General features: G+C 46.9%; 1 protein-coding gene across 1 annotated transcript in view; it reads left to right on the forward strand.

The window, feature by feature from the left end:
* Positions 1 to 10,791, forward strand: part of TMEM131L (transmembrane 131 like) — a 148,473-nt gene extending 137,682 nt beyond the window's left edge. Inside the window, exons 28-35 of the mRNA XM_080672420.1 lie at positions 1,118 to 1,284; positions 2,520 to 2,702; positions 3,801 to 3,879; positions 5,015 to 5,097; positions 6,281 to 6,401; positions 7,416 to 7,507; positions 9,306 to 9,445; positions 10,383 to 10,791. Coding sequence (XP_080528546.1) covers positions 1,118 to 1,284; positions 2,520 to 2,702; positions 3,801 to 3,879; positions 5,015 to 5,097; positions 6,281 to 6,401; positions 7,416 to 7,507; positions 9,306 to 9,445; positions 10,383 to 10,658 — 1,141 coding nt within the window. The 3' untranslated portion in view covers positions 10,659 to 10,791. The remainder of the gene's footprint in view (positions 1 to 1,117; positions 1,285 to 2,519; positions 2,703 to 3,800; positions 3,880 to 5,014; positions 5,098 to 6,280; positions 6,402 to 7,415; positions 7,508 to 9,305; positions 9,446 to 10,382) is intronic.
* The last annotated feature ends 1,363 nt before the right edge of the window (positions 10,792 to 12,154 follow it).

The raw sequence follows: 12,154 nt of genomic DNA on the forward strand, positions 1-12,154 counted from the left end.
AACCAGGAGTTCTACCAGCAGGCAGGCCGGCCAACCGCCCATGTCCCCTTCCCCTGGCCAGGCTGGCCGGACCCCACCCTTGCACGAATTCATGCACCGGGCCTCTAATACACACACACACACACACACACACACACTCACGCACGCGCGCGTGCACACACACTCTCTCTCTCTCTCTCTGAGTGGCCAGATTATTATGCATTCAGAAATCATAATAATCTAGCCACTCAGTGTATATTTGAAAGCAGATTTCTGACATGCTGAAGAAACAACTTTTTAAAATGAGGCTTTCAAGTAGCTTGTAGCTAATCAGGATGTTTTGAGAACATGATGCTTACGAAGTAGGGGGCTGTTGGCTTGTCTGTTTCCTTGGCTCCTTCCTGCTTCTGCCTATATGTGCTTTACCTTGAGCAGTCAGAAACCAGTGAACTCCTGTGCTACAACCCACATACTGCAAACCAACTTGAGGACTGAAATCCGACCGTGTGAAATAATCACTAGGTACCCCTGGCATTCTCTGCACAGTTCCATATGGCCATTTACAGAATTGCGTGACCGTTCTTCCCTCAAGGAGTCCGTGGTCTAGTAGGAGAGAGATTGTTATTGGACCATGAACTCCTTGGGGGAGGAACTTGATCCTCTGTAGACACCGCATGTTTTCTACCAATACATGGCCATGGTTGTCACTCTGCAAATGTTTGCTAAATGAATGAATAAGAAAAACTTCAAACAGATGCTCAGCACTCTCCCCCAGACACCAAGGAGCGGGTTCTTCTATTCAGAATCATATTTTACACTAAAACCAAGACAGACAAACCAATAGTCCTAGATTCTAGTCCAGGGCCTGCCACTTACCAGTTAACCCTGAGTGATTCATGTAACCTTGTGGAGTTTCATTCTTCGAGCTATGAAATGCAAAAGTGGATTAAACGACCTCCAAATGAATTCTAGTTCTAAAGCAACAAAATCATTTTCTTTTGGATATCTTTCTCCCATCAGGACCCTAAGGGAAGCGGTCTCAAGGTGCTCCCGATTCATATTTTCATGTATAATAGTCTGGAAAGCAGCATGCATGTATAACATGTGGGTGTGATTTTTTTGTGTGTCACTCTTCCAGGCCTTCTGAACAGAGTGAATTAAAACTTGCATGCAGTGAATTTGAAAGATCTGAGCTGAGCCGTGACATCGATGTAAGAAACTGGTGTCCACAGGAGACCCCTGGGGACAGGTGTAAAACAGACGCTGGCATTGGAAGAAGCTTACCTGCCGCAAAGAGAGAGGCAGGTATGGAACCAATTGAGCTGCGAATGGCGGTTCCGGTTGGAATTTTTGTTTCCTTGAGGAAGTACCCAGTGTGAGAAATGGCATGTTGATGAGATGGTCACTTTACAGGCAACTCTGATTACTGAAGCCCGAATGGAAAGCTGTCGAGATAAGACTAGAAAGCTAAGGTTCTTTTGAGCCAGGACAGGCCTCTAGTGTTGTCTCCCCCTCCCCCCACCTCCCTGAAACCTGGCCATTCTCGGCTGTCCCCATGCAGGCTGCTGAAGGCACAGTGGTTGCTTGCTCTGTTGACTAATGAGTTTGCCGACCACTGGACTAGATTAAATGTTACTGTGTAGTTGGAAGCTGTGAGGATTAGGCAATTGTGGCATATTGTGTGCAAAGAGGTAGAGGGTAGTATATGACAGTGGTCAGCAAACTCATTAGTCAACAGAGCAGCAAGCCGCGGTTTGCCGACCACTGCTCTAGGGAATGGCCAGATTAGGAGAATAGTAGCTGTTCTCACACCTGAGCCAGGTGGTTCCCGCAGAGCCAGGCCAAAGCCCCACCCAAAGGGCTGCTGGGCACGTTCCTGAGAGCGGGAGGCAGAGGGCACCTGATGCTAGGTCCAGGGTAGGGCAGAGCATAGCTAGAGGCTAAAGGGCCACTGAAGTTGGTGAGTCAGGTGGGACACGGGTTGGGGAGAGGTGTAATCCTCCCAGCCAGCACCCAGGTTCCCAGGCACGTGCCCACGTCAGCGCACATAGGCTGGTGGAGTTAGGGAGTTTCTATCTTTGTCTTTCTTCATTCCCTTGACACATGTGTTACTTTTTGATCTATTGGAGGTTCTTCCCACCACACATAAATTATACTTCGAAGCTCTTGGTGGATATCTTAGTAGAAGAGAGGGGGAAATCACCTACAGATCTCCAGACCAATAGATCAGCCTCAGTTTTCTTGATAGAAGTGTTTGTTATTCCCAGAACCACTGTTAGATCCAGTTATCATAAGTATGGACTGAATGAGAACCAAACAAGTTTAATTGCCCATCCCACAGGCAGAGGAGACATAGCGCATCCCCACTGTTTCTCCAAATCCCATCATTAGTTGCAGTTCAGCAAAGTCAGCTGACCCTGAAGGTGAACCTTGATGTCTTCATCATGTCTCCTCTCTCCTTTGACCGGAAATGACATCAAGTTGAAACTGGCTGAAGGGAAACATGGGGTCGGTCAGCTCTTCTCTCTTCCTTCCTGCAGAGGGCTACTTCCAGAAGCTGGGGAAGAAGTGCGTGGAGAAGTCTTGCTCAGATTCCAGCTCAGACTGCGGCAGCTCCTCGGGAAGCGTGCGTGCCAGCCGCGGCAGCTGGGGCAGCTGGAGCAGCAGCAGCTCCGACGGGGACAAGAAGCCCGGGGGCACCCCTCAGCACTTCCTGCCAGCCGGTGAGTCCTGAGAACAGCCCTCCAACCAGCAGTGAGAACTATACAAGCATGCCCTCCCTGTCTGAGAGATGAGCACTCATAGCCATCAAAACCTAGACAACATGTCCACATGGGATTTCAGTCCACGTTTCCCTTGAATTTGTATAGACGTGGTTTGTGCCCTAACATGGGGTCTATCTTTGAGAATGTCCCATGTGTGCTTGAGAAGAATGTATATGCTGTTGCTTTGGGGTGAACTGTTCTGTAAATATCAGATCCATTTGATCTAGCGTGTCATTTAAGGCCGCTGTTTCCTTGTTGATTTTTAGTCTGGAAGATCTGTCCAGTGATGTCAGTGGGTGTTGAAGTCCCCTATTATGACCATATTGCTGTCGATCTTTCCCTTAAAGTTCATCAGAGTTGTTTTTGTTTTTTTAAATATATTTGGATGCATATAACATAAGACTTTTTAAAATTCAGGGATTAACATTAACAAAAAACAGAAGTGTAGTTTTTGTTAGTAGGGGAAGGCTGACAGAAGAATGATAAAAATTTGAGGGTTATGTAATACCAGGAAAATGTCCCCAACGTAATTAATGGTGTAAAAGACCAAAAAGGCAAAGTATATATGAATATGACCTCAGTTTTACACATATGTGTACACATCAAAGGCATTGTAAGAACTATCTCTAAATGTTGATAATGGTAGTATAATTATAGGTGTCTTATATTTTCCTTTTTTAAACTTCTGTTTATTTTTATAGATTTCCTATGATAAGCATGTTACTTTTATAAGCTGGTCTATTTATATAGAAAAATTTATTTTCTCAGAAAAACCCCCATTAAAAAGTTATATATTATTAATGGTTTCAGCTTTTTTCCCCCCCATAAAAAAACATTATTAAGCCAAAAGTCATACATTTAAATGTTGGGTTTTCAAATAAAAGATAAATTATAAGACATTTTAATAATAAAATTACCGAATGTGTGACTATCAGTTTAAAGTGAGAAATAAATCACTCATTAGGGGTTAATGAAATTAACCATTTGCATTATAAGACATCATGCAGTTGAATTATGTTTGGAAAAACTTGCAATAATTCTTTTGCTTTTATGCAGGAGACAATGTTTCACAGAACGACTTTCCTCCAGAAACGCCCATCTCCTTGAATCTTTGCCATAACATCTGCAACCCCACGTAAGTTTTCAGCTTCCCGGCATTCTCCGTGTGCTTCATGCACTGCTTTTTCTGTCGGAGTGTTTCCGCTTTGTAATTGGTTCTGCAGGGTAAAGGATGAAAACGTTTGAAGGATGTGAGGAGGTGAAATCTGATTTTACTAGTAATTCAGAAAGGGGGGGTCCTTCCAAGTGACCACAGTTCATATGGAGGCATCTCTGGTATCGCTGGTCTGTTCCTGTGATGTGACTGTGTCAGAAAGCCTCCCATCCTGAAAGTGGAAAGAAGACACTGTCGGTATAAGAACGGACATCATCTCCTCTTCGCTGGGACTTGAAATAAAGCCAAGCATTGATGACCTAGGAGGTTTTGAAAGAACCTGGAAGATACTACATGTTTACAGTCCCACCGTGTGATGCTTGCAGCAGCATCGGACAAAATAAACACGCACCTTCTATTGAGTGAGAGGGAGGAGGACATGCAGGAGGAGAGGGTTTCAGAGCGAGAGACGAAATTCATTTTCTTAGGCACTTTGTGAGAGGATAGGATGTCATTAAAATAAGTTGGTGAGCCCGGCCCAGTGGTTAAGCATCGCCCCATGAACCAGGAGGTCGCGGTTTGATTCCTGGTCCGTGCACATCCCTGGGCTGTGGGCTCGATTCCCAGTAGGGGGCATGCAGGAGGCAGCCGGTCAATGATTCTCTCTCATCATTGATGTTTCTATCTCTCACTCCCTCTCCCTTCCTCTCTGAAATCCATAAAAATATATTTTTAAAAATTAAATTGGTGAGTTGGTGAAAATAAACACTTAGCAAGGGTACAAGGAAGCTCAGTGAGAACTGTTTTTGTGAGGGGTAGAAAGTAAACCAGGGGTTAAGAATTGCTGCCAGCTGGTGGCAGGCCGATGTGCACTGCAGATGGCCTCAGTGACCTTCGTTAAAATTGCTTAGTTGTTTATTGAAGGGCGACTTTGCTGGGTCTTGGGAATTTAATATTCCTCGGCTCTTTTCTGGCTGTGAACCATATGTCTCTAGTATCCATAGGTTTCTTTGGGGGAGGAATTCGTGTGAACACTCAACCAGACTTGGTTATACAACTGCAGTATTTCCTTGTACAGAAAACATCAGCGATGTCCATTTTCTCGCTTTCCCCACAGCAACGTGAATAGTCTCCCACAATACGCAGAACCTCCCTGTCCCAACCTTCCTGCCGGGCCTGCAGGTGTTGACGAAGATAAAGGTGAGGCTCGTTTCCCTTGTTCCCGACACCACCAGGTGCAGGTGTTCTACGTTGTGGGCTGGGGGCTTGGGCGGGGCAGGGCCATTGCCCCGGTGCCCTCTTCTCTGAACCATGTCACTGTGTTTTTGTGCATTGGGAAGGCACCTGTCTTCTGCACCTGCATCATTGGGAACCTCTGCCTTCGGCCGCCCCCTGTACACTGACACTGGGCTCCCTCCTTGTAGCCAAGGCACAAGGGCTCCGGGATAGTGCGGGGCTACCACTGTGTTTAGTTCGCCTTTCCCATGGGGAGGTCCCGTTAGAAAGCATACGAAGGGTGAGGCTCCAGCACCTTAGCCTACTTCTGCTTTCCCTGCCCTCTCCTCTTCCTTCCCCACCTCCTCATGTCCTACAAGTCTAGTATGCCAGCCTCCGCAGCCTCAGTGAGCAGCCTCCTGAACCAGGCCGTTTTTCCCACATAAAAGGGAACTACGGCTGGGGCCTAGCCAGGTGCATGAGCATCACATGTTTGCATGCATTCCCCTTGGTCCCAGACATTGCAGGGGTGATTTGAACAGGCCCAGGTGCTTGCATACATGTGGCTTGCATTGCAGGAAGGAACCTTAAGCTTAGGGAACCTCTGTCTTTTGTAACAGGCAGTAGGCATGGCTCCCTCTGCTGCAGAGGGAGACACCGTATGATGCAAGGCTTTTGCTTGGCAAACATCCTTGAATGGGTGGTCCAGAACAAAGGCATCCGGGGCCTCTGCTTGCAGGATGTTCAGAAGTGCAAGAGGCCTGTGCAGACTGACCTCCCGGCAGCCACTCTGCTCAGGACCTCTCAGGGGCTTTCCGTCTGACCGAAGTCAATGCCCACGTCCTTCCTGGGTCCCGCCAGGCTCTGTGCTGTCTGGCTCCTTGCTGTTCTGAACCCACACGGCACACTCCCCCTGTGGGGGCTGCACACTTAGCTCTGTCCCCCATGCCCAGAGCACACCTTACCTTTCCTTGGCTCCCATCTCACCTCAATCACAGGTGTACAGCACCCGAAGTAAAGGTCGAAGCAGCATGCTCTATTTCTGCTTTATATTCGGAAGCTATGCCCCAAAAGGCGTGGGGGGAGCAGATGTGGTCAGCGTGTGGGGGTGACACGGGGGTGTTTCCTGGAGGGAGAAGGGGGACAGAGGCCTTGCTCTCCTCCTCAGGTCTTTACCCCCCTGGAGACCTGTGGCCCACGCAGCCCGTGTGTGTGACAAGCGGCTTCAACTGCGCCCTGGAGAACACGGTGCCGGGTGGGATGCAGGGACCGGCCCCCGTGCACAGCAGGTACAGGTCTCTTGGCTGACGGCCGCCTCCCTGGGCCTGAGGACTTGCGGTAGGAACTGGAATTCCACCTGTTAGGTTGTCCTCACAGAATCAAGGGCCCAGCCTCCTTCCCCAGCTACCTCAGCCGGGCGTTGCCATCTGCCTTCCGGAGTTGTGCTGTGATGTCTTAGAAAAGTACACACCCAGCATCGAGAGAAACAGGAAAGGAAATAGAAGGAATAGATAATACAGCTGAAGACCACATCATTACTCTCCTTTCTTTAAAGTGAAAAGATTGAAAAAGCAATCACTCCTAATTTCTACCCCCCGACAGTGCAAAGATTTCCATTTTTTCCTGCTATTAATCTTGAACACATTTACATTTTTAAAAGATCAAATAATTTTGAGTACTGAAAAAATAGTTACATAATGGCCATTCCCTAAATTTGTTTATGGCTATGACTATGTCATTGAATTATGAAAACTGGAGAAAATGTTTATATCTATGTTTCGTCACAGAATCCATTTGAATTCTTTTGAGGGGGAGGTCAGTTTATTACAGTGGTATTTACTTTCTTTCTTTCTGGAATGAGAACCCAGTTGGTAACAGTGATCAGAGTATCATGAGTCATGGTCTTTGTAGTCGTGATTTACCCAAGGCGAATGCTGGCCCTGCTCTCTGTGAGGGGTGGACATTTGCACAGCAGGACGTGTTTAAGTCCTTCCGATGTGAGCTAAGATGCTTCAGGGTATGCCAGTGGCTCTTCCTCCACACTAATAAACACGGCCTCTGGTTACTTATCCTGGTTATACAGGGAGTGTGCTCCTCGTCCGAGCGTCTACCCTGCCATGGCATGTCATTGGTGATGGGCGTTAAGTAAACCTTTGATTCTGTGACTGAAGAAAGTACATCTATTTCCCAAAATTAAGGATTTAGCAGTGATCAGGATGCTGGGCAATAAAATTGCTTTCTTCTTTCTTTACTTGATCTGTTGACACCCTGTTTCTGAAACGAGACCTCTTGTTTTTTCGTAGCAGTTTCATTGATTGGAGTGCAACTTGCGAAGGCCAGTTCCCCAATGTGTACTGTCCGTTGGAACTGAACGATTACAATGCCTTTCCGGAAGGTAAAAGCTATTTGAACAAGCCCAGTGCCATTCTTTTATTCTCAGAAAGTCAAAGCAGGAAGTGTTTGGCCTTAAGGCACTCACTGCAGAAGAATGTGTCTTTAAAAAATTAGACCATAGTTGACATAACATTATATTCGTTTCAGATGTACAGCATCTTAATTCCACATTCGTGTATATTGAGAAATGGTCGCCACCCAACGTGTCGTTAACATCCCTCACCATGCATAGTTAATAGTTATAGTTTTCTTTTTTTTTTTAATATATTTTATTGATATTTCACAGAGAGGAAGGAAGAGGGATAGAGAGCTAGAAACATCAATGAGAGAGAAACATCGATCAGTTGCCTCCTGCACACCTCCCACTGGGGATGTGCCTGCAACCAAGGTACATGCCCTTGACCGGAATCGAACTTGGGACCTTTCAGTCCGCAGGCCGACGCTCTATCCACTGAGCCAAACCAGTTTCGGCAGTTATAGTTTTCTTTTCTTGTGCTGAGAACTTTTAAGATTTACTCTCTTAGCAACTTTTAATATACAATACAGTATTAACTACAGTACCATGCTGAGCATGACAGCCCAGGACTTGTTTATCTTATCCCTGGAACTTTGTACTTCGTAAGCCCCTGAACCATTTTGCCTATTCCCCCACCCCCACCTCTGGCAACCGTCAGAAGGTCTACTGTATTCATGAGCTTGTTTTTATTTTTGGTGGTTATTTGTTTATCTTGTTGTTGTTAAGGATGTGCCTTTAACATTGAGTGGCCTTTGAGGATGACCTGCAGGAGGCTGCTGACTGCTTTTGTGTGGGTCTAATTATGCATACCCTGCCATATATAATTTTCTGTGGCCTCAAAAAGCCCTGTACACCTGGGTGTCTGGGGGCTTCTACCGATCACCCTAAGAGAGAACCCGGTCATTGGCCTTAGGTGGACCTGACATTGTGGCTTCCCCATGGGAGGCTGGGGTGCTCGCGGTCGGCTCCTCTTCTTAAGCAGCCAGGCCACCTGAAATAGAAACCTCTCCCTGCTTGTTCCTCAGCGTGTCCTGACACCTCTGCCCCCGTGGTGTTGCAGAAGAAGGGAAGAAGCTTGGAAGGGAAATGGTGGGAAATTGCCAATGCTTAGGCTCAAGCACCTGTTATAATAAACAATAAGAGATATGAGATTTCCCTGATAAACTGGAAAATTCTCCTACTGTACATTACAGTACAAGCATGATTCGTCATACTAGAGCTACCTTTGCAGAGACACAATAAGCGGTATATTAGATAGTGCACTAATGTGGATTTTGATAAATGCATTGCTCTATGTTAACCACAAGGGGGTGCCGTGGTAACTTTCTTCTATGCTTATGAGGCTTGTGTGTATTAATCTTCTTAGCTAAGGGCTTGCCTTGGTATTGCCTTTGTCAGTCCATATGGTATATATGCAGGTGGCCTGATAGGTAATAAAAGAAAATTTTAAGGGCTGGTAAGAAGCTTGACGCGATTCACGTATATAGTAGTAGTACAGTGTATTTTGTGTATCATAAAGAATCCCATCAAATCATCAAATATATAGGACATAAGCCCAGGGGTAGATCTTCCCTGAGGGCTTCCCAGGTGAGGTGTCTGATAAATAGTTTTGAACCTGAGAGTGGCAGTGGAACTCCCGGTTCACACAGGGTTAGTATGCTCCGTCTGTCTTCAGCCTGTCCGTATAGTAAGGAAGGCCTTGAGAGGTTTTTTTGCTAAGAGTGAGAATTCAGTTCGCACCACAAAAATGTTTACCTGCGTTGATGTCTCCCGTTCTTTGTAGAAAACATGAATTACCCCAATGGCTTCCCGTGTCCTGCTGAAATTCAGACAGACTTTATTGATCACAACTCGCAGTCTACCTGGAACACGCCGCCCAACATGCCGACCGCCTGGGGACACCCTGGTCTCGTCAGCAATCCGGTCAGTGCTGCCCAGCCTGCGCTGTGGCCCTGGGCGCCTCCAGTTTCTTTCTGCTGGTTTTCCAATCCTGGTCTCACGTAGCAATAGAGTTGGGTTCTGACCAGCCAAAGCCGGGCTTGCTTCCTTTAGGTCAGGGGTGGGAGACCTTTTTCCTGCCAAGGGCCATTTGGATAATTATAACATCATTTGAGGGCCCATACAGAATGATCAACTTAAGAATTAGCCCGCTATATTTGGTCAAACATTTAATGAACTCTCACCCCTAATGCCTTGGCAGGGCCAGACCAAATGATTTCACGGGCCTTGTACGGCCCTTGGGCCAGACGTTCCCCACCCCTGCTTTAGATCAGAGGAGCCCACCCTCTGAAGGAACCTAACACATAATCAGACAGGCGGGGGCTTGCCGACATCGGCATTCTAGCCACTTCCAAGCTACACCAGCAGTGATGGCTTGTGGTAACATTGACTTGGGGCCATAGCTGTGTTTCTGTGGTCCCGCTAACCTTTTCATCTGTGATCAGAGATGAAATGAACGTCACAGAAAGGTGTCAGTGGTCAGTGACGGGGCCCTGAGGGCTTCCTGCCTACGAATGCCCTCCGCCCCTTCGTGCTTACAAGTCCTACACCTTGCCCCTTTCAGATCCACTCAGCAGTTTTTTACAGAGAGGACATTTGAACTGTGGGTTCGTGCTTGGGTTGAAAATAAGTTTACCCAGTTAGATGAGGATTTCACAACCCTGTGTTTGTGGAAAATGGAGTTCAAGCCACCTGGATGATTGAGAATAGTTTAATAGCGCCCAAGTGACTTGGATGGATACCACTGTGGTATCCACTCTTATGCATTCAAACTTGACATTGCCTTTCTAAGACTTTTTTAAAAAAATATTTCTTTTTTTTAAAAAACATCTCTTTTTTCCCCTCCTCATTTACACATTAGCCCTACCTCACAAGCACCCGAAGCTTATCTCCAATGTCTGGACTTTTTGGTTCCATCTGGGCCCCGCAAAGCGATGTGTATGAAAATTGCTGCCCCATCAGCCCCACCACGGAACATTCGACTCACATGGAGAACCCGGCGGTCATGTGCAAGGAATACTACCCAGGGTTCAACCCGTTTCGTGCCTACATGAACCTGGACATATGGACTACCACGGCCAATAGGAATGCGAATTTCCCACTGTCTAGGGACTCGAGCTACTGTGGGAATGTGTGAGAAGAGTTTGATTTTTAAACAATGTGAATAAAGAGGCTTGTGTTTTGATGACTAGCGTAAACTGGTTCTTGAGATAGATTACAACATTGGTGGATATTTTGGCACTTTTATATGAAAATAAACTTTTTTAATGAAATCTGGGTGCGTTCTGTTTTTTGTTTTGTTTTTTTACCTTTCACAAATCAGTGGTAGAAACTAAGCATCCATATGTCATTACTTTATACCTCAAGGAATGTGTCCAACATGCCAAATGTTTTCAGTCAGAACGAGGAAGGCTTTGGGGAAGGTGGAAGCTGGGATAGAAGTGGCTGCTGCATTTCCCTCTCCCTCCCCCCATGCACATCAGAACCCTCCAGGCAGCTTGCAAACAATGAAGTTGGTGAGGTGACATTCCCAGAGATTCTTATGTCACTGACCGGTGTACCAGGCGATCAGCATCCTTCTTCCCACGGTCTCCATTGATTGTAACATGCAGGCGGGGCTGAGAACTGCTGCCTGGGAAAGCCCAGCTCAGGGTGGAGGGTGGTTCTCTCTGGTCCTGGTGGCCACGGTGAAGCAGCGAGCCTCACCCTGTTCTGCCTGTCCAGTTACGGCCAGAACGCCCCTCCCCTCCATTAGGGCAGTCACGGGGTGTGAGAGCAGCAGGGACATCCCAGTAGCATTTGGTTTCCCTGAGTGAGCAGCCTTACTCCAAACACAGGCCCTCGGGGTCAGGGCATGGTGCATTGCCTGCCAGGCTGGTTTGTGTCTGCTCATCAATGACTCGAGCAGTCCCTGGGGCCGTGGACTAATCGATGGGTGTGTGTAAATTTTGAAAATGTTTTTTACTTTTAATAAACATCTCCTTGTTTCATTTGTTTCATCTTTATTGGAAATTCCCTAGGAGATAGTTTTGAGTGGACTGCTGGGTTTACTTGCTTTGAGTTGGTTTCGCTTTGCCATGGGGTGTGTGGGCGCCTGGGACAAGGAGGGCAAGCGCACTGTAAATCCAGGACCGCCCTCTGCAAGGCGCGCCTGCAAGCATGCCAGGACCACCAGAAGCCTCTCAGGCTACCAAGTTAGGATCGTGATGCGGGTGAAGCCCCCCAGTACTGAATAATGTTAAAAATAATTTAGGTTCTAGGTATAGGCCCCAAAGAATTGTTAGGGACTTGAATAAAGGTTTGTGCTCCTACGTTCATAGCAGCATTATCCCCAACAGCCGAAAGGTGGAAACAGCCTAGATCAGCGGTAGCTAACCTTTCGGACCACTGGTTGTCGACTGCTGACCTAGATGCCCACTGTGGATGTATGCAGAAAGAAAACATGATAAATACATACAATGGGATATTCAGCCTCAAAAAGGAAGGAAATTCTCCCTGGCTGGCGTAGCTCAGTGGTTAGTGTCAGCCCATGCACCAAAGGGCCATCAGTTTGATTCCCTGTCAAGGGCACATACCTGGTTTACAAGTTCGATCCTGGTCTTGTCAGGGCAAGTGTGGAAGGCAGCCAATCAG

The sequence above is a fragment of the Plecotus auritus genome (genome assembly GCF_963455305.1).
Source record: "Plecotus auritus genome assembly, chromosome: 6".
Classification (NCBI taxonomy): domain Eukaryota; kingdom Metazoa; phylum Chordata; class Mammalia; order Chiroptera; family Vespertilionidae; genus Plecotus; species Plecotus auritus.